The sequence below is a fragment of the Pholis gunnellus genome (assembly GCF_910591455.1).
Source record: "Pholis gunnellus genome assembly, chromosome: 11".
In the NCBI taxonomy this organism is placed as follows: Eukaryota; Metazoa; Chordata; class Actinopteri; order Perciformes; family Pholidae; genus Pholis; species Pholis gunnellus.
In genome coordinates this window covers 12,277,645-12,300,292 of record NC_136538.1, presented here as the reverse complement: position 1 = coordinate 12,300,292, position 22,648 = coordinate 12,277,645, and the positions used below count along the sequence as shown (strand labels likewise).

Below are 22,648 nucleotides of genomic sequence, written 5' to 3'. Positions count from 1 at the left end.
ATAGGTTATATTAAGGTTTTACAGAAATAACCTTCTGGGAATGTTCCTGGAACCAATATAGTATGGAAAAGTTCTCAGGACGTTATTTAAAGGTTGCAGAAACATTATCTTGTGAAAGGCCCAGGGCCTCTTTTAGGGCTTGTGTGTGTGTTGTTCCTGTGTTGAATGTGTGTTTTCTGTATATTTTATTTAGTTTTGACGCCTCCCTGCCAGTCTCATTATTTTATTCATCAGTTCAAACATTGATTGACCTATTTCACCATTTATTTATATATATTTATTAACGTAATCGTTGATGAATAAGACACCTCTTGTCCTCCCTACACAGAATCAACCTGCTCCTCTCTCGTGACTCTCTAACTTCGCCACACTTCCTGACTTCCTGTTGTCACTGGAGCTCCGGGCCACTCAGCGGAATGGCTGCGTTCCTGCGAGCTCGTAAATATGTTCGTTGTGTTGTGCGTTTCTCTGACCGTGAACTGTAAACGCTGGTGTTGACCGGTTGTGACGATAAAAAAAAAAAAAAGGACGCCTACTAGCCAAGCTGTCATGGTGGGTCCTCGTGCTTTTACTCGTTATCCAGACAGAAACGCGTTAGCCAGCGAGCTAGCTAACGGAGCTAACGTAGCTAACGTCACCTGGACACCATTAGTCGTGACGTGTCCAGGACTTGTTACCAAACAACAATAATTAAGCGAGACGTCTTCAAACATTAACGAGCATGAGATTGTTACAGTGTAATGCTCTCTGTTGTCTTATTAGCATGCACCTTCATGGGGGGGGGGGGGGGGATCAGTCGTGTTGTTGTGAGCGAGCTGCATTAATTAAGATAGATTAACGATAGCGTTTGAACTTCAGTCCAGTTTAGTGAACGGGGTTCAGAGTTTGGGCACGTTTATTTCACACGAGGGTTCTTATCCATGTGATTGTTGTTGTTATTGTTATTTCCCACAACTAACACCACGTGTTTGTCTGCAGTAAGGACACTTGTTTGTAACAGTGAAGAAGAAAAATGGAAGAATTCAGTGGTTTCGACTTTTGACAAACATCACAAAAACAATGCAAAAGACACAACAATAACAACACGTGTATTACAGATAATACATCTAATTGTGCCGTTAAAGATATTATAAATATAAACTAATTATGCAATATTCACAGAACAAGACATATCCAGAATAGAAGAGGCAGTGTGTTATATGTGGGGGACACATATTATTATTATTATAGCACATTTCAGCAACAAGCCAAATCAAAGCGCTTTACGTCAAACATCAAAAGACAAAGTGCAAAAGAAACACATTAGAAATAGTCATTTAAGAGCGGAGAGAATAGAAAATAAAAACAAGCTAAAATAGAATAACGCAGGCAAAAACTACAAGTTATAGTGAGGTGTAAGACATTATTTAATGAAAGGCAGCGGCAAACAGAAAACTACCAGCCTTGACTTAAAAATACTCACTATAAACAGGAATTAAGTGTGTAGTGAAGTTAAAATAGTTTGTTTGTTGCTCCTTCAAGAGCTGCTTATTGATTCATTTCTTAGTTGTTTTTACAGTTAATGAATCAATAATTTACCTCACATAAAATTATAGTGAGAAATGCTTATGACGATTCCACAATGCCTATGAGGTGAACTGCTTGTTTTGTCTGACCAACAGTCCAGTCTGGAAGTATGGAGTCATTTTTCAAAACATAAACAATCTCAAGACAGGTCCTTTTGTAGATTTGTTTTAAAGAATTGTGACCAAGATACAGAGAAGTTGGGCTTTTAAAAGTCAACTCATCGGTGCTCTCTGGTGGATAAACTGTAATAGATGGTCTGTTTCTGAATAGCCTCAGACAAAAAAAAATATTCTCAAAATGTGTTTATTTACTGTATTTAAGATACAGGACAGCTGAAAATCTTTGCTTGTTTTTCACTTTAAAAAAGAAAGAAGAGATGACACCAATAACCTCAATGTATACGGCAGTCTGCTCAGTGCATAATATATAAAGAATAAAACAAAGGCAAAGAAGGTATTTGCGGTTACACCTTATCTAACTAACACAAGAAGACCGTGACAACAGACCCATAATGTCTCCACACGGTTCTGCTATAAGTTCGAGTGTAGGCTGATGTCCACCTGCAAGAGGCCGCACACCCGAAAACTCAACAAATCCACAACCCCAGTAGTAACAGCGGTTGAGGACAAACAATAAAACTTAACTTCTTCTTTGTGCAGGCTGAAGAAAATGCAGATATCGGAGGAATGATTGAGGATGAAGATGAAGGTTCAGATGACCCAAACCTTCATGTGAGGAATCTTACATAGACATACAGTAGATCTCATTCGGTGAAAGTGTCACGTAAATCCATCATGTGCAGTGCAAGTACAGCATGTATTAGTACATTAATACGTGTACTCTACACCCAAGCTGCACCTGTCACACGGGTAGCTTAGTGGTCTCTCCACAACTCTGTTTTGGTAAAAGGTCAAATTTAGAAAAACATCAAAATACTTAATTTATGTGGAAGTTTGATGAACACTATTTCACATTCAGAAATAGTTCCTGATGAATCCTTTTATGAGAGATTGAGAACACAGAAGGACTTTTTTTGGCCCTTTTATAACATATAAATATATTTTTTTACTGTATTGCAGCTGGAGCTCAATACGTTCAGAACTCAGTGGATGTCTGAACTCAAACTGAGCTCTGGAGCAAGTGGACTGAGTGGCCGACTGCTGCGAGCTAAAGGTCTGAAGAGGCCGCAAGATATCGCCCGAGAGGAGAAGGTAAGTTGTGAGGTGATTTCTCCAGGTCATGTGGTCATGTGGTCCCACGGTCCCACTCCGCTGTTGAATGACTGATGTGCGTCCTCTCCCTTCAGGCCACCGAGTTGTTCTTGAGAGCGGTTCAGGAGGAGCAGAATGGAGCCGTCTATGAGGGTAAAAAAAGATCTTGAAATGCTATAATTGTTTCAGAGTAAGCTTGAGGAAAATGCTACATTATATCAAGAGTTGTTGTGATAATACGGGCATCTCTTAACTGTCAACCATGAGATGAAACATGTTTAATCCCCCCCCATATGTTTCATCTTTCTTTACTTGCAGCAATCAAGTTCTATCGCATGGCTATGCAGCTTGTGCCTGACATTGAGTTTAAGATCAACTACAGCCGTCCTCCTGACGCAGACCGAGGTGGAGGAAACTAGTAAGCGGCTTTTTTATTTTTCAAACTTTACTAAATCTAATTCTGCGATGTTTCAATATGGTGTGAAAGGTCTGTTTATCAAAATTTAGATCTCTTAAAACACAATTTTCAGCATTTATTTTTAATCTTAAAGCAACAGTTTGTTGCGTTTAGGGGGCTCTATTAGCAGAAATTGAATACAATACCAATATTTATGTTTTCTTTACTGTATAATAGGAATCATTGCGTTTTCGTTAGCTTACAATGAGACATTTGTATCTACATGCGGAGCAGGTCCTCCTCACAGAGTCCGCCATGTTTCTACAGTAGCCCAGGACAGACAATCCAAATACTGGCTCTAGATGGGGACATTTGCTTTTTCACTTTTTTACTGTTGGCCACCGTAGTTCTCCATCACGGTTGGCACATTGGAGGAGTTTCAGTTGGTTGCAATCTGCAACCTCATCGATAGATGCCTCCAAATCCAACACACTGCTCCTTTAAAGTTCCAGTGAAACTGAAGTTAGAGCTTCTTCTTCTGTACCTGGATCAGTGTACAGTTAGAAGACGGGTTTAAATCAAGTACTTCACATTTGATAGGACTGCTAAAACGTTTAACAACAGAGGCGTTTTTTTAATTTCATCTCGACTTCAAGCTTAAACCTTCCAGTTTATGTATGTGCATTTATTGGGGTCATGGATTGTATTCAAACAAACAGGCGTTTCTAAAGGCCTTGCTTATGTGTGAAAGGTGAATGAAGTGGTGTGCAGGCTTGTGTGAGAGACGGGGATATTGTCACGTCCAAAACTGAACATGTGTTTAATTGCAGCATGGACAACAATGTTGACGGTGAAATCGAGGATCTCCTCGCCTACTTTGAGGAGGAGCTCACCCTGGAAGGCTCGTTTCCAAAGATCTGCACTCCGGAGTTGGATTTGACTCAGATGCACATTTCAGGTAAAATTTGTATTTATTTATTTTTAGATCGTAAACATGTCTCAAGTCTTTATGCAAGTATTTATGCATATATGTGTATTTTGTTTGACTGCAGCCTTGCCGAGTGAAATCCTGATGTACATCTTCCGCTGGGTTGTGTCGAGTGATCTGGACATGCGAGCCCTGGAGCAGCTCTCTCTGGTTTGCCGTGGGTTTTACATTTGTGCAAGGTCAGACCCTCCGTCGTAACAGATTAGATGTGGCACAGCTTGCGTCTTCTTTTCTATGTGCGTGGTTTAAGATTTACTCAATCTTTTTTTGATTTCTTTCTCTCCAGGGACCCTGAGATTTGGCACCTCGCCTGTTTGAGAGTGTGGGGACGGAACTGTACCAAACTGGTTCCCTTCAAATCCTGGAGGGAGATGTTTCTGCAAAGGCCTCGTGTCCGCTACGATGGTAATTGAGTATATTTTTTAGTTTCAGTACAGGGAAAACACCAAATGTAGTGTGGTTTTAGGATTCTCCACCACAAGAGTATATAATAAAGTCAAGGATAATTGTTCGAAGCACAAAACACCAGTTCCAAAGCCAAATGTCTCAAATGAGCACTGGGCTAAATATTGCCAGTGAAGATAACATTGGACCGATCTTGATTTTGCTTCTAAAAAGTGAACACTGGCCAATTTTTTCTATTATTACTACACTGAACATCCAATGAAGATGATTTCCTGGATGTTAAACTTTCCTTAAAGTTTCCTATTTTTTTTCACAGGTGTTTATATCAGCAAGACGTCGTACATTCGTCAAGGAGAGGAATCTCTGGATGGATTTTACAGAGCTTGGCATCACGTTGAGTGCTACAGGTAGATGTTTGACTTTAACTGTGATTCTCTGATTGTGAGTTGTATACAGTAGATATCACAGATAAGAGTTGCCATTGTTATCACAGGTACCTCCGGTTCTACCCCGACGGCCACGTCGTCATGCTGAACACCCCCGAGGACCCTCTGTTAGTTGTTCCTCGCTTGCGTACTAAGAACATCAGGTACGCCTTCTCTGTTTCCTTCCAACTCAGCTGGACTGGATGTCAGAACATTGATACATATTTTCTCAGTGACTTGGCAGCACTTTTCACGATTGTTTCATTTTGTTTCATTTTCCAGAATGGATTCTGTTCTGCTCGGTCATTTCCGTCTGTCACAGGAGACGGACAATCAAACCAAAGTTTTTGCTGTTGTCTGTAAGAAAAAGGAGGTGAGGAAGCGTTTGGGGGGATTTGTGGGATGAGAGGAAGATGTAAACTGTAGGATAGAGTGAGTGGCCATTGTGCATCCTGTTTAAAGCACAAGTACGGATGCGCTGAGTTGTGACGGATGACTCGTTTATATCTCTAGCTTTTGAAGAAAAATACTTTTCAGCAACGTTTACTCAATTCAAACATGAATCTTTGCACTACTGCCTTACTAGTAATGTCATACTGAGTGACGCATGGATGCTCACCTGCACTGTAAATTCTAAATTTCCTAGAATGTTTAAAGTACAACAGCTTGTGAACCGTGTCATCTGCAAACAGAAAGCGACCGAATTTCAAAGGAATCGGTTCTGCAGGCGGAACCCACCTCCTCCAGAGGCTGAGCACAGCTTCCACGTGGGACTGCATCTGTGCTCTGGGGGGCGCCAGACTTTCAGCAAGCTGGTGTGGAGCCACCACTCCTGCCACATCACTTACAAGTAAGAGACATGAGTTAGAAAGTAGTGGAAAAGAAAAGAACAAAATTCCCTATTTGTTTCCAAATTGACCCGAATTGTGTTTTTAGGCCGACTGGGGAAACGGTTATCACGGCGTTTGACCTGGACAGCATGTACACACCCTTCTTCTTTGCTCGTGTGAAGAGCTACACTGCTTTCTCCGAACAGCCTCTTTAAGCTGCCTGATAACCCGCACAGGATCCCACGAAGACCACAGCAAAAGCTCTTCCACCATTTCAAAATGCATACTCAGCTTGTTTAATTTGTGTTGCAGCTGGATTACAGTCTTGACAAGTGAACCCTCATGTTTCCTACATGCAGACACTTTATGTTTCAGGTTTATATGATAGAATACTTCTTATTTTCTGATTTCAGAAATTATGATAATCTGCTGTGAGCTAAAATAATGAGCAACCTTTCCCACCTGCAATGAATGTTCATACGGTGTTTGTTTCATGGTGCACTTTCTCTCTCAAATAAACAGTGGTGAACAGAATATGCTCTTATAGTTTGATTTGTTGTAACTGAATGACTTGAAGGGAATTGGGTAAATGTTGCAAATCTAAAACATCAGCCTCAGGGTAGTGATGTGAATCGAAGCATCCTCATGTCTATAGAAACAAAGCTGCATCATAGTGTTATAGAGGTCCTATTACACAACCTCAGGGAAAAGACAGTGCAGATGTGATTTGGAGACTTCTACAGTGCATCATTTGTCTTGCTGAGGACACACGGGTATAATCCACGCATTACATTTTCTGGGAACCTAGCACGGACAGATCAAACAGGATTTGCAGAGAAAAAAAAATAAATGTGAAAGTTGTGTTGGATTAGGCTAAAATGATTTCTGCTTTGTTGACTTTACTGTAGAGGGTTTTTAAAACAATATTCTAAAGGAAGGACAATAGCCTGTTGCAAATTCCGAATTAAAATGGCAAATAAATCTATTTCTGCTTTTGTATGATTTGGTAGAAAAGGACAGATTCAGTCAATACAAACAACAAAAAGCAATTTAAAAATGTAATTTTGTTTAATTTGAAATTTAGTTTGAGTTTATTTACACATAACTGTTCTAATGTTAAAGCCTCTAGGCTTCAGTTTTATATTGCTTTGAGGTAGGCAGATATCAGGTCCAAATTTGAACTAAATCCAAGTGAAAGGTGAAATATATGAGATTAAGTAGGTGTCGTCCCCCCCAACACCATCTTCTGAGTGGTTTTATTCTGCTCTTTTTCGCCTATTGGGTGAGTCAATATACTGATACATTTTGATCCCTTTTTGCTTTATACATATTCTTCATTCATCAAAATTATAAAAAAACGTGGTTGTGTTTTGTTGTACCTTGGGTATCTTCAAAACTAAAGCCCCTTAGAGGATTTATTGTCTGTACTAATAACTGCGTCCCTTCTACTCGGGCCTGTAAATTCAATATGAAACTGCAACCAGTTAGCTTAGCTTAGCATAAAGACTAGGAACCGGGGGAAACTGCTAGCCTGGCTCTGTTCAAAGGTAACAAAATGTGCCCACCGGCACCTCTAAACATCCACATTTCTACATTGTTTCACACCTGGAAGCTGCCCAGTACAACCACAGTCTGATCTGAAGCGGTCGACGTTAAGGGCCTTGCTCAAGGGCCCCAAAGTGGTGGTAATGAGGGAGGAGCAAGTGGTGCCTGATTTATTCTGGCGGTGAACCGATCTATGAAGTCCTGAAGAGAGACTTGTTAAGCACATCATGGACATGATTAAACACACATGCTTACTAACCTCAACACCATCACCCCACCCTCTCTGTCTCCCTCAGGCCATGGCCTCTGAAAAATCAGTGAGTAAGGCATTGTTTGCATAGTGGCTGGCCAGCAGACAGCCCACCAAAGCTCACAAACAGCTGCTCTGTCCTCCTGACAAATGGGAGCTGTGTGACACTCAGCATACCAGTCTACACACAGTGCTGAGGAGGAGATCAGAGTGCTACCTGTAAATGGAAAGGACTCACAAGGGAGGAGGCTATCTTCATCAAAGCAGCTGTCAGGAAAAGAGAAGACTTCTAAGAGAATATCTTGAGGAAAATCTGCTTCTTGTACCTTGCTTTCTGTGACAGTAAGCTCAACAACACACACCTGAAACACGTCAGGTTTGATTGTTTTAGTTTAAGATTGGACTATTATAATCAAGCATGCCAAACATTACTTCATACTGAAGCTCACAAAGAGTTGGGGGCTGATATCAGGACTGAGAAAACACAAAAACACTTCTAAGAAAAGATTCATGAACTTCGACCTCAATCCACTGAGAGCACTTATCGATGGACGAAGAAGGGAATAAAGTAAAGCAGAAATAGGAGACACAACACATTAGTGTTTTGGGAAAAATGTCCTATCAGATAGAAAGTCTTAAAATCCAAAATGCTTGAATTAGAAAAGAAACTATCCCCTTCTAACATTTCCCTTCACTACAGGGTAACCTTATTATATCGGATTTGTTTATTGCCAACAAAAAACAAAACAAAAAATGTATAAAACAACCGTACTTTACTATATCAACTCTTAATATTTTATTTAGACATCTCATCACCTGAGAAAAGAGCTAAAGTTGGAATAGACTCTATAAGCCAAACCCATTTTTCACATCACATAACGTACTTTTTCTATCTAAATAAGTTGCAGTAGACTAATACATACAGCATAGTTGCCGTTATAATATATCTCATTTATTAGAGCCAGCTTTGACTTTTAGAAATCTGCCTTATAACATGCAAAAACCAGACAAGAGGCCATGTAGCGCTTTGAGCTAAATGCTAATCATGCTAACTTGCTCACAACGACAATGCTAACATGCTGATGTTTAGCACATATAACTCTTTCCATGTTCACCATCTTAGCGTTTTAACATTTGCTAATTAACAATAGACCGGCCGACACATGATATCGCTGTATGGCAACCAGGCGTTGAGCATGGCTAATACATATTTACACAAACATAAAATAATTATACGGCTTAGTGAACTCTCAACTCTGCTGCTGTGCAGATATTGGCTGTCTATAAGCTGCATTATTTCTGGCATTTATCATCATTTTCAAGGAAAGAAAACAAGTAGGTTTACAATCTCAGTTTGTTTTTAATGAGTTACAGGGAGTAAAGCATGAGTCACAACATGTCAACCCAGATTTACCCCACATTTCAGAAAATATATTTATATATCTATATTTATTTTAACAGTCTATAAAAATGTATGTAATATATAATTACATACGCTTCCTTGGCCTTTACCAATTGGGATCTTGTTAAATGCTAATCCAGCTTTTAAATATATAAACCCTGTTACCTTTAGCGCTTTCACCTTGTACAAAAGAAGAACTGCAACAGGAATGGCATGTAGCTGGAAATACTTCAACTATAATTCAATTTCGGAGTGGATACGGCTTATGCATGTTTACCAGGTTTTCTGTTATTGCAGACACAATGGTATGAACTATTAAGAATTTAACAATAATTTCTGCTGCAGTGAACATGAATCTAGGTCATCTATACATTTGAACATGTCATGCTCATTCAGTGGTTAAGGCCATACAGTACCTCATTAAATTGATTCAGCATGGTGGAGGAGTGCAGCAGTGCTCCACTGAGAGAGAATCAGTTTTACAGAGTTCATAAATCAAACATCCTTATACCATTGTTTTCTATACCATCATTTACTGTGTAGGCCCCTGGCAATGGTTCAGTTAAAAAGAAAATAACATAAACATAAGGAACACAAAGGAATAAATAGTTAAAATACTCTACAAACTTCTTTCTCCACTAAAAGAAAATGTTAAAAGAATAGTTCAACATTTTGGGAAATATGCTTGTTAGCTTTCTTTCCGAGAGCTAAATGAGAAGATCGATACCGCTCCTATGGTTGTACGCTAAATATAAGGCTGCAGCCTTTGGATAGATCCAGGCTAGCTGTTTCCCCCTGTTTCCAGTCTTTATGCTAAGCTAAGCTAACAGCAGCTGGCTGTCCCGTAGCTTCATTTCACACAGACATGAGTGGTATTGATCCTCTTGTCTAACTCTCAGCAAGACAGTGTACAAGCAACTCCCCCAACTATTCTTTTAATATAAGATAAACATCACTGTTGGTTTAGTATGTTTCAGTTGTTAGGAATGATAGTTTCGGACATTTGATGTATCAAAAACAGAAACATCAGGCACAGGATTTGAACTGGAAGTTTGACAGATATTAGTCTGAAATGGACCAACATGAATCTGGTGATAGCATATTGAAAAGATGAAAAATGATAAATTAGAAACCAAATAAACTGGTCCAGAAGGCACCATTTTTATTTAAAGACTCAAAAAAACTACTACATATTAATTGACAAAACAATTCCCTCTCATGATCCATTTAGCTGTTTTGGAGCTTTTGATCGTATCACATGATCTTCCTCAGTAGATAGGGTTTACCCAGTTATCATGAAATTGCCATTTCCATTTTTTGGGACAAATTAAGGACTTGTGTTGAGCAATTAATCTGAGAGGAGACAAACAGATTTTTATAACATGGGGGATGTTAAGAAGAATTGATTTTATATTGTGCTCATAAAACACAACTTGCCCTCTAACATTGTGTCTTAAACTGGTTTAAATATGAATCCCTGAATATGCTTTGGTTATGTTTTGGTTAGATGGCTAAATATTCCAGACTGGAGAGCCTGCTCTGCAAACATATAGGCCCTACAGCAAAACATCTGCTGTTGCAATCTGTCAATAAAAATGTGTTACAGTATTACAAAGGGCAAAATGTAGGATTATGCAACAACAGGCAAGAGCGAGGTAAAGCAAGACACAGGATGCATGCTCTAGTTACACATGAAGGACCATAGTAGGCGTTGCTATTTTAGTTGTCCCTTGGGTTGTTAAAAGAGACGTCATTGAGTGTGATGAAACCTTCAGCTGCAACCAACACACTCACTGGAGCGTTCATCTTTGGACCTTTTGTGTGAAAAGCATCATTGAATGAATCAAAATGTGTTTAATTGCTGGTAGCAAGAGATTTTTTTTGATTCGGAGTGAATTTCTTCTAGAGGGTGGGTGAGGTATTATTGTGCGACCATTCTACAAAACTCTTCTATGGGAATTTATTATTCAATACCATGAGTAGGAACGTGTGCAAAAACATGTAAAGTCTCTGGATATATGTGACTATGGCTTACTTCATCTCAAGTGAGTGCTAAACTATTCTAGATAAGAAGATACATTACCTCCTAGCAGCATTAGCTAACACGCTACAATGAGAATTAGGTGGCGGTTTCTCAAATGTCAATCCACCCTCAGTTTCTTGTGTGCAGTGAGCTCCATGGCTGGCGTCCCATTTGCATGTCCATTTGTTGATGCAGGAGAACCATTTTGGTGCTCCTTCTTTAGAGAACCACTGTGCTTCTTGTACGTCTTGAAAGAGAGGCAGACATGACATGTTATAATTAAACACAATGTTATCACTGGCAGTTAAATAAGGCTAACAGGTTACTTCATGATTAAATGTAATTGCTGAAACACAAGTTTATTTTTATACTGTGAGGTATGAAGTTATTCAGAAACAGTGTTTTCTTCACATAGCTTTCTCACAAATTTAAGGGGTCCTTATCAAAACTACATTGGACTCTAAGCTCTAGTATCGGACAGGTTATAAGCAACATATGTAACATACACAACTTTATAATAACAATGTATAATATAAATGATAAGGCTGACATTATTCATTATTTATATTACAGTCAACATACAGTATATATTGAAAATACTAAATACATTTTCAAAACTTTCCTTCTTCCTTTCAGTTCCAAGCCTATTTGCTTCTTACTGAAGATGTATATCTTTTTAAACGGGTCATGAATATAAAGTTTAATTTAAAAAAAATGCATAATACATTTCTAAAACAGTTGAACACTCTTGTTTTTAGCAGACAGGAGTAAATACCGCATTTGTTCTGGACTATTTTAAGCCGTGGATTAATATACATTTGGTGCTGTAGTGAGTATTTACAGCAGCAGGATGGAGTTTTTTTAATTGACTCAAAACTAACTCCAAGGAACATGTTACCCTGAGCAACAGTGTGGCCCATTTATGTGTTTTTATTGTTTTTTGTACAACAATGGAGACAGCTATCACAGGCTTTGGCTACACAGAAAATACTTGTTAGTGGGATCAATTCATTGTCAGTTTTACTCTTTTTATGGCACTTGCTGATGAGTTTTATCCTTTAAACTCATTCATTAACAATTTAAAATGGAAAAACCAACTGACCTGAATGTAGAAGTTTGAGAAAAAGAAAATGAGTGTGACCATGTAACTTATTTGGAAGTACAGCCATCCCTCGGGGAAGCTACATGGCCATATGACTGCACACATCGTCTGGGACATGGTTAAAAAGAACTGGATCTGTGGAGGAAACAGGACACATGCTAGAGTGTGAAGGTGACACAGAACCTATAGAAACATAATATTGATCCATAGCCTAAAATATCTTTTAGCGGAAGGTGAAAATGTCTGCACTGTGTTACAACTAAAGAGGGTTCCGCAGAAAATAGTCCAAGGACACTTTCAACATCTAAATAGTAACATCAAGCTCCACAATGTAAAGTGAATATAACAATTGTCACATACAAACCAAAGGTCAACAACTGAAAACCCATTTTACACCCATGTATTTTTAAAAGGACAATAGATGCAATAAGGGAAGAAACAGTGGCAAAAGTTATACATTTACTCAAGTACTGTATATGAGTACTGTACTGTCAGTATATTTCATGCAAGGCAAATATTGTACTTTTACTTCACTACATTAATTTGGCAGCTGTTACTTTTCATTTTTCTCATACATCTTTCTCATATATCTTAAATATAATACACTGTTTGGTACACAAGTAATTCTAGTCTGTAATTAAGTTGTTTATGTTTCATTTTCTTTAATAAAAGCAAAAAGATCTAATGCGAACATTTTCAATGCAGTTATTCAATTATTTGACAAAACTGTTTCATTTTAAATTCAGCTGATAATACTTAAAAAAAATATAATTATTATACTACTTTTACTTCAGTAAAAGATCTAAGCACTTCTAACACCTCTGGGGTGAACCCACCAGCTGTAACTGTGTGATGTACTTCTTCCACCAAAGGTACGGCCGTATGGCTGGGATGGCCGACAGGCCGTAGTAAGAATACATCACCACGTGGACGAAGCTGTTCAGGGAGGCGCCAAAGTACGCTGAAGAGACACAGAAGAGAGACACAGGAATTTACTGCAAGCAATAACTGTCAGTGAATGGCAAGTGACATGCATTAGCAGTGAGATGATTAAATAGGGAATAACTTATCGTTAGTATGAAACCATTACTACAAAGTTAATGTCAAATCAATAGAAGCTATTAAGAGTAAAGTCATAAAGAAATATAAACATCTGATGAATAATGAAACATGTACATAGATCTGAAGCGTCACATTATATTTAAATAATATAGTAATAAATAATACTATAGTAAAAGGCACATTAATATAGAGAATGTCACTTAGTATCCTAAAAGGCTTTGTGGGGAAAACAGGCGGTTTTCAGGGCTAATGGGTTTAACATTCGAGCACTTTAATTATTTAGCTCTCTTTAGGGCCAAACCGTAAATGTGGTTACTGCAGTGATTTGAGTCACTGGAGGTCGAAGTTGTGTTAAAACACTCACAATGGCCGCAGGGGACCCAGTTCATAACAAACCACCAGATATTCAGCATGCTGGTGTGGTGGTAGATGTGAAGAAACGTGATCTGGTGATTGTTCTTTCGTAGTATGAAGAAAAAGGTGTCCATGAACTCGATGAGCTTGGAGAAGTAGTACCACCACAGGACATTTGTGATCTGACAAGAAAAAGGGTTAAAGAGGAATAAAACAGAAGAAAAACTTATTGAAGAGAACAATATAGAGCTGGCATATCAGAACGTCTTAATACAGTTAAGAAGTTCTTTCAAATTTCCTGCACATACTATTTATCATACTAGGTGATAAGCAGAAGTCTTCCTTGAAGGCCCTTGAAAGTTCAGGATCATAAAGCAATTTAACTATCTGTACTGTAGCAGTGCCACAATGATAAAGCTTTTGATTTAATCACCGCAGAACTGCAAAGCCGTGCACATTTCGGTTGGAGCCTTGTTTTCACCTCTACTGAGCTCAGTAGGGCAACTGGAGAGAGTCATCATGATGACATGACTCGGATTAAATTGTCTCTCCTGTCTCTGCAGCTCATCTGCTGGGATGTACAGGTACTTGCCCATAGAAATCAGAGCAAAAAAGAAACACACATTGTGCTTAATATATATATATATATATATATATATATATATATATATATATATATATATATATATATATATATATATATATATATATATATATATATATATATATATGTATATATATATATATGCTAGCTTTCCTACAATAACTGGTATTTATTTATATGTTTACTGTCCTATTAATAATATCAAGAAACAGAATAGGAAATAAGATGCAAAACATGTGATCAAAGGAAAATAAAATCACCGGCAATAAACTATCATAAAAAAGGTTGCACAGTGTAACTCAGACTCACTCACCTTATTATCCACTTCCTGTGCACTGTGAGTGTCCTGGCAGTAGAAGTTGTAGCCACCGCTCCACACAGCAGTAACAAGCTGGTGAATGACGAATTCATATTTTACCAATACAAAAGCTACACACACAGGCACTGCAGTGCACAAAGACGATTGTAAAAGTGAAACGACATATGATGTACAACAACTTTCCCATCCCTACAAGTAATAAACACATGCACAGACAGATGGCAAGTCAGATAACTACATCTGGTCCCATATCGGTTTGGTGTCAGCTTGTGGTGACCAATATTATAATGATGCAATTTAATTGATCGTAAAAAAAAAAAGAACATGAGCTCTTCCTGTTGCTGAAACAAACTCTATAATATGATATGATGTTTAATGGTCCCCATGTCATTTTATGACATGTTATCACAGAGCGTGTTGGAAGCTAACTAATCTCACTATTATAACATTTAACACACAGGTAGACGAAGAAAAGTGCAAATACAGGAATTTCTATATGAAACATTGAATAGTAACGATCTAACTCTGCATACCTGTGCAGTGGCTACTTATTGTCTCTATATTAAAGTGGTACTCCAGTGATTTATCCATAACATTGGGGAACTTGCAAGAGACAGATTGAACAATACTGGCTACAAATCTGCTAATAGCTCAAGTATCCTGACTTGTAGTTTAGGTCCAACTGGAAAATAACATTGGATCTCACTCTTCCTACAAGACAACTCAAATATTTATTCCAGTTATTTGTAAGGGAATGTATAATATTTAACAAAAATTCACGATTAAAACATGCATACAAGGACAACAGGACAACATTTGAAAAACTGAACAAACAGTATATCACACACACACACCATGTCAGCAAGAAGTGTATATTGGACAAAGTAAAAGCAATAATACTAATTAAAAACAAGGCTATATACCATCCTGGGTTAGACCGCCCCTGCTTGGCGTAGGCCTGTGTCTTTCAGACTCAACACAATCTTTATCACAGACCTTCTAGGGTTATTCATACTGAACAAAAGCCACAAACAACATTATTATAATAATAATAATTGATATTACAACTCTGTTTATAGGCTTAGTACTCTTTTTGACAAGTAAACTAATCTGTATGTGTAAAGTCAGTGTCATGTCCCTTTAAACAACAATTATTCTAATGCTAGTAGATGGCGTGGCTTAATGCTGATTCACCAAATCGATAAAGATACACTGTCTTTGTCTGCTGCTGTAAAATGCTTCATTAACTAAACTCAGTGCCAAGAAACTGCCACCAGTTAAGAACCAGCAACAGAATGAAGTATTTGGTTTATAAACATCAAGTATTTTATCATGTGCGCACGGACATAAGCCTTGACTCTTGCTTTAAACCCATAGCAGCATTAGTCAGCCTTTAAAGAAACAAAATTAATCACAATCAGATTTAATCACAATCATTATGTGACAAACCGCTGTGACCTGGAAAGTTGACAAGAACAAAACTGCCTTGTACTTTGATCCACATCAGGTGGCATTGATTTTTGGACTGCCAAAGTTCACCCCATGGCCGGGGCATTGTCAGAGTACTGGGTTTAATGAATCACAAAGCCAAAAGTCCACTGGGGCCTTATGCAATGCAGACGGAAACACAAGAAGCTTGTTTGGCCAGCTGGATGGGGGAGTGCAGATACTTTAGACTTACACATACACAAAACTGCTTAATCTGTTTCTGACTTCCTGGTGTTCACCCAAAATTACCCTTTCCACTCACGTAAACAGCATATTCAGCCCAGACTCTGTCACCTCTTCAAATAATCCATGTTTGTTTACATCAGTGCATCTATCAATTTCAATTTATTTACAATTTATTTCGTCAGCTGTTCCTCAAAAGCATTTTTCCAGCAAACAATGGAGGGCTGTGCTGATGTCCGCGAGGGCATATGAGGGATTTGATGGCTGAAACAATGAGCCTGTCAGTGTCCCTCTCACTCCCTGATAGCTAATGGTAGCTTTCAGTGAGAGACGCAGGTAGCAATAGGCCCAAGTCCAATCAGAGTCAAGTGTTGAAGAAATAGTTCAACATTTTTGGGAAATATGCTTATTTGCGTTCTTGTTGAGTGTTACATGTCTGCTAAATATAAAGCAACAGCTATGTTAGCTTAGCATAGATAGCTAAGAGAAAATGTGCGGTATAGTTGTATATGCAGTATATCGTTAATCTTGTTGAGCTTTAGAAGGGCCAGTAGAATGATTCTGTTACCTGTTTGGACAGAGCCAGGGTAGCTGTTTCTTCCTGTTTCCAGTCTTTATGCTAAGCTAAGCTAACCTTCTCCTGATTTTAGCTTCATATTTAAAAGAACGCAAATAGGTGCATTTTCCAAAATGTCAAAGTATTCATTTAATTAAACACATATATCTTGTCACATTCACACATTAGAGTTTTTTTGTGAGGATGCTGCACAGATTCAGGCCGGTTTCCTCTTTGTCTTTTATAATCTGTTTGTAGTGTGACGCTGCAGAGATTGCCTTGGCCTACTTCAACACATCTCTCAGTGCCAAGCAGTCTGTTTACCTCATAGAACATGTAGAAGGACAAGAGTGTGAGGCCCAGATTGTAAACCACCAGGAGGCCTCTGCAGGAGTACGGCTGCCTGTATTTCATGTACTTGGGCCCCATCCACACGATCAGCAGGTACATGACTGTGAGTGCAAAGGTTGGTGGGTAGTTGTCGAGCAGCAGCCATCCCCGCACCCGCTGATCTGAAATATGGAGATCAAGAGGACTGTTTTTACCGTCGATAAGGTGGCCTCATTGGTAACAGCAGATGAACTTGAAAAGTGAAAAGCAGCAGCAGTGCTCACTGAGGACTGTTTGCTCAACACATAGAAAGGTTGGCAGGAAGCAGATTTCTTGTGCAAGTTCATCTAAAGTGTGCAGTGTAATGTGCGACTTGGGTCAGATTTTGCTGCTACCTTGACTTTTCTGTTAACTGTAGTACTCTGCTGAGCTTTTGCAGTAAATACAGCATTTGCAACATGTTGGTAGACAAACACATTAAAGACAACAGCAACACATTTAATATCAGCAACGAAAGATGACAATATAAACTTGACTTACCTCTGGGTCCCATCCATGACTCTAAGTAAGTGTTCAGTTTATGATTGAAAGTCTCCATTTGTCACCTAAAAACAGAACAAAACTATTTAATTAAAGCAGTATGAACATACATGATTGACATATTAAGCAAACATTTGCCTGTTTACACAAATTATGTTATTACCCAACTCACAAATCTAATATTCACTCTCCTTTTAGCTCTGGTTTGGTCTCCACCAAATCCTGACGGAAATATCTGCTTCTTTAGCAGCTAGATGCTCCACCATGTTTACCAGTTAGTTGCAAATGTTGTCTGTCTGTCATTTGAAGCCGAACAGGTAGCGCACATTGAGTTATTTAGAGCTTCTTTTGACTGAAAAGAGTGGCTGGTAACAACACTGATTAGAGTGACTAAAGTTTTGGGCTATAAAACCAAAACAATGCGCTGAAAGACGCTGAAACGCTCCATAGAGGAGAGGGGAACTGCAGAGTTGGGTGATGATTGTCTATGTTTGTTAGTACAAGTGACATATTTTAAATTATACATAGCAATTTTTTTGTATAAAAATATTGATAAGTGCAGCTTTAAGTATAAAAAGCTAAATTAATCTGCCTGAACGAGGGCTTGTTAGTGATCACAACAACAGTCTTCTGGAAATTCTGTTAACTCTAAGTAGTGTTTAAATGACAAAATGAAACTCAATGTTGTCAATTTTGATACATGTCTATCGTGTCCTCCAACTGATCCTTCACCTCCCTGTGGCTTCAAACAACAGATCAAATATGCACTTAAACAAGAGCCCAGCAGGCAGGTGTGAACAGACGATAACCTCATCTCTATTTACTTAAGACTGGTGTATAGAGATTGTCTGGCTTCATGATTGTTGAAAATAATGACATGTGTAGATTTACTACCACTAATGTACTCCAAGTTTTTAAAAATCAACGATTCTTGTCTGGCCCTGGCAATTCTGCCACATTTACTTTGGTAAAAACGTCTAAATCTTTGTGCGTGTTCTGTTACTAAAGCTGTCAAATTGTGGTGGTACATTATTGTTTGATCACTCTCCACCTTTGTGACAGTTTGAACACTTGGTTGGTGTATCCAGTACTGATTCAAACAGCCGTGCTTCCGGTAAGGAAAAGTTGAAAAGTGCAGATTTCAGGGGCGAGTACTTTTTTCATAAACAGTATAATTCATCATATCATTTCAGATTCCACTGCTGTACTTGTGACAGTCAGATCAACCCTGTGATATAAAGCAGAAGGCCATGTATGGCGCGGCTGTATGAATGTCTGGATTCTTCTTCTTACACTTAGAAGTTTTAAGTTATTGTTACTGTTTTGTCCACTACCTACTAACATATGGTCAAACTGTGGGAAGTTTTTTGACTGAGATCTAAGCATGGACAAACATCTTAAGTTTCACATGTCATGTTTTTACAATAGAGAAAACTCACTTCCTGTAAATCATACTTTGTAACTGCATTGATGTAGCTTTCTCACACAAACCTTACAACTGTGGAATAGCCACCCTCTCCAGAAAAAATATAATATAAAGTTGTGCCAAGATCATTCACACTGCACAAACAAATCCCTGCAGCTGATTTTCTCACTCTAGACCTCTTTATGTATTATCACCTCAGAGGGACTTGCACAATCCCGCAGGCCTTTACATTGTTTGCTTTGTCACCTCAGGCTCTGCACAAAATGCCTCATCGCAACCACAGAAATTCTTTATTTCCACTAACGTGTTTCAGCGATATGCACTCGATTCAATCTGATTACATCACAGACTGCTGCGCTAACTGGACAGTTTCTACACCTGCGTCTACTGCTGGAAACAAAATATGGACTATATACTGTATGTCTTTCTTACATAACGTCTCCTTCAGATGTGAGATACTGTTGCTCTTATACTAAATGACGGCGGGCCATGTGAACCTCTGCTTATTGGCCTGTTTTTCCAACAAAGACCCCTGAACATAATCTAACATAATATGATTAACAAATCTGATTTTGACTGCAGATGGGTTCCAGTCTTTTGGCTCCAGTCAGGTTTGTGTATCTCTGAGGCGAGTGTAAAACACAGCTATACAAAATACTCTTGGACTTTATAGACAGAAATGTGAGTCCAACTACTACATTTAGATAAAGCATCTCAATTCAATCAGCATGCAGCTCTCAGTATTTTGATTATCAACTCGGATGATTATATTCCACAACGTTAACAAGGACTCTTATTTAAATAAAGTGCTTATTACATGGTAGATATACATGGTACATATTTGTTCCTTGAGTGCTATTGTGCAACTCAGCACAGTGTATATGGAGAGTGTAAACTTATGATGAGCTGCTGCCCAGGCAGCATATTACTGATGGTTGCATTTGTCCATCATCACTTGTCTACAGGAATAAAATATGGCTTATTCTGGTCATCCTCAGTACAGTAATATCCGTGCTCTGATTAAGAGATGCATTAGGCTGCACCAAAACATGATAATCTGCAAGGCCTTAATCAGAGCATGATGAGCCCCAACAGGGGAGCATGCTAGCAGCCAGTCAGTGAGTCTGTGCTAGCTCAATGTTGGCGCGCTTCAAAATACATCTAAACAATCAAAGGAAACACTAATGCATCATCTGGACTTTGGTCAAAACGAGTGGTTTAATCACTGCAGCTGATAATGACTCGTTCAAACAGTCTAATACTGTAAGAGTTAGGGTTGGCTGATATGACAGTATATATACAACAATATGAATATATCTATCATCATGGATTTTTGTTTATACCAAGGTAGCTCGCTCATATGTGAATGTATTAGGTCATTGTGGTCAATGTTGCAAATCAATTAGGTAGGACTTCTTTGTTTTCATATTGGATCTTTACATGATTTTTGCATCGATGTGATGATGTACCTGTATTTGTAGGTATTTTAATTTATTCAAATCACCGTAATTTAGACATGTAAAATTACAAATTACAGCTAGTTCTGAGCCTGGTTATCCTCTGTCGTTTTCATCTTTCATTGAGAGGTGGTTTCACAGCATCGCAGTAAAAGACAGAAACTGTTCGAAGATCATAGGAGTGAAACAAAAGACGTGCATTCTTCTGCAACCAACAGCCATCTGGAAAGCAGCAAACATGTTGGCTTCTTTGAGACAAGTCTTTGCAAGTGAATTAACTCTGTTGCTATTAAGGCGTTATGTGTTTGTAAAACTAACCGCCATATCATTCATCCCCTCTGCAATAAGACTCGTAAATGCTACATATGTTTCTTTTTTGCCATTATTTATAGATTTTAATCCACTTTGTAGCTCCGTGGTGTGTGTGTGTGTGTGTGTGTGTGTGTCTGTATGATTTAGTTTGTGTATGTGACTGTTTCTCTCAGGATGCTCAGAACTAATTGCTGCTTGGTGGGATTGATTACATTGTTTTGAACTTAAATTTGAAACAGCAGCAAAAGCAACATTGAAAAGTTTTCACCAGGACGTTTGACAACTATCAATCACAAACAGAGTTTAGTAAGTAAATGTGTAAATAGTACGCAGCATTCGGCTGCCTGTGCCTTCATAGTAATATTTTAGCGTTAATATAATGGAGTATTGCGATTGCATGACAAATGCATTGAAATAGTGTTGCCTACTAAATCTGCGCCCTGCCGCTTATTTGCACCACAATATAGTGCATACAGTATTTTCAGTCACGGTCACACGTGTAATCTAAACTGCACTACTTTTACTGTATAGTGAGTGCACAGTATAAAACAGCAGCACGCTCTCCAGTTCAACTGAAAGATGGGAGCGCTGACATGATGACGGCGGTTATCTCATTACATCATCCTCTAATTTCATCCGCCAAACTTCCAGAGAGGAATTAATTAATTAAAAAACAAACACTTATCGCATCCTGTCGATCGCATCCATACTAGAGGTCACCGCTCCAGCATCACCCAAACTCATCGCTTATGCAAACGCCATGCGCGCTGCAACATTTTCCCTTTTCAAAAAAATGAAAAAAAAAAAAAATGATAGAAAGCCTCACCATGCAGCTACCCCGGCGGTCTGGTCGCGTTAGACAGAGAGCGAAATGTTGAGTGTGGATGAAGAGATGCAGCGGTGTGCCGTGGACTGCCTACCTTTAGAGGCGGAAGGGAGAGAAAACGCCTGTGTAACCTTGGCTGGCTGGCCGGTCTGAGCACAATGTGCAGCCTTGTCGCTCAGTGGAAAATAGTGGGAGGAACACGCAGACTGGCCCGTTGCCCTGCAGGAGGGTTACAGCCAGGAGGTGACCCGGTGTGTTGCAACCACAGACACACGCTCGCACACACACACACACGCACACACACACACACACACACACACACACACAGATTCACAAAGATGGCATCAAGGCTATCTCTGCCTTCCTGTAATTGCTGTTAAATAGGTTTCCTGCAAATTGTTAACTCGAGGCATGTGAGTATAATGTAAACGTACGGAGAACATAGGGTCAGCTGTGTGTGTGTTTGTGTGTGTGTGTGTGTGTGTGTGTGTGTGTGTGTTTTTTTAAAGGTTAGTAAAAAACGTGTCTTCTGCAGTGGAAGAAGATATTTAGGATACTTTAATAAAAGTAGCAATGCCCAGTGTAAAAACACCCTGTTACACGTAAAAGTCCTGCATTCAAAAGTACAGTCATTAACATATAAAGTACCAAAAGTCAAAGTACTCATTGTGCAGAATGTATTATATCACATTCCAGTGTTATCACTAATGTTGGCACTGGTAAAGGTGGAGCTCATTTTATAAACTTTATAAAGGCTAGTGTAATATAATACTGCCAATAATATTGCCATAATATCGTAATTCATTAGTTGATTTATATTCAATATTAATAACGTGAATCTGCAAAGTAACTAGTAACTAATGATGTCTAATACATGTAGTGGAGTAAAAAGTATCTCAAAATCAAACTTACGTACAGCACTTGAAAACGTTGTTACATTCAAACGGGGCCATGTGTGTCTCTTCATTGTCCCTGTTTGACACAGGTTTGTAATTTGCTGAGTCAAAATGATACAGTTGGCATGGCTAGGATACTTGCTTCCTGTTT

The 22,648-nt window shown here is 38.7% G+C and overlaps 2 protein-coding genes across 2 annotated transcripts; one reads left to right on the top strand and one right to left on the bottom strand.

Annotated features, from left to right (window-relative positions):
• Positions 1-405: 405 nt before the first annotated feature.
• On the top strand, positions 406-6,350 carry fbxo9 (F-box protein 9). The gene is made up of 13 exons (XM_079168848.1): positions 406-552; positions 2,226-2,297; positions 2,646-2,777; positions 2,873-2,930; positions 3,096-3,195; positions 4,005-4,132; positions 4,227-4,341; positions 4,449-4,567; positions 4,884-4,974; positions 5,061-5,156; positions 5,275-5,365; positions 5,685-5,842; positions 5,929-6,350. The coding sequence occupies exons 1-13, from the start codon at positions 550-552 to the stop codon at positions 6,035-6,037; spliced, it is 1,272 nt and encodes a 423-aa protein (XP_079024974.1). The 5' UTR covers positions 406-549; the 3' UTR covers positions 6,038-6,350.
• Positions 6,351-8,880: 2,530 nt separating this feature from the next.
• elovl5 (ELOVL fatty acid elongase 5) lies at positions 8,881-21,792 on the bottom strand. Its single transcript, XM_079168665.1, has 8 exons — positions 21,696-21,792; positions 17,581-17,645; positions 17,035-17,222; positions 14,478-14,555; positions 13,571-13,742; positions 12,981-13,105; positions 12,145-12,279; positions 8,881-11,289 (listed from the first exon to the last, which is right to left on the bottom strand). Exons 2-8 carry the CDS (start codon positions 17,636-17,638, stop codon positions 11,161-11,163), a joined length of 885 nt encoding a protein of 294 aa, XP_079024791.1. The 5' UTR covers positions 17,639-17,645; positions 21,696-21,792; the 3' UTR covers positions 8,881-11,160.
• Between the last annotated feature and the right edge of the window lie 856 nt (positions 21,793-22,648).

Coding starts and splice junctions, on each gene's coding strand:
- fbxo9 (XM_079168848.1), top strand. Junction 2,778..2,872: donor ATATCGCCCGAGAGGAGAAG/GTAAGTTGTGAG, acceptor CTCTCCCTTCAG/GCCACCGAGTTGTTCTTGAG. Junction 5,366..5,684: donor TTGTCTGTAAGAAAAAGGAG/GTGAGGAAGCGT, acceptor ATCTGCAAACAG/AAAGCGACCGAATTTCAAAG.
- elovl5 (XM_079168665.1), bottom strand. CDS start 17,638: ATGGAGACTTTCAATCATAAACTGAACACTTACTTAGAGTCATGGATG. Junction 17,223..17,580: donor GTCATGGATGGGACCCAGAG/GTAAGTCAAGTT, acceptor TCCATATTTCAG/ATCAGCGGGTGCGGGGATGG. Junction 12,280..12,980: donor ACATCACACAGTTACAGCTG/GTGGGTTCACCC, acceptor TTTCCTCCACAG/ATCCAGTTCTTTTTAACCAT.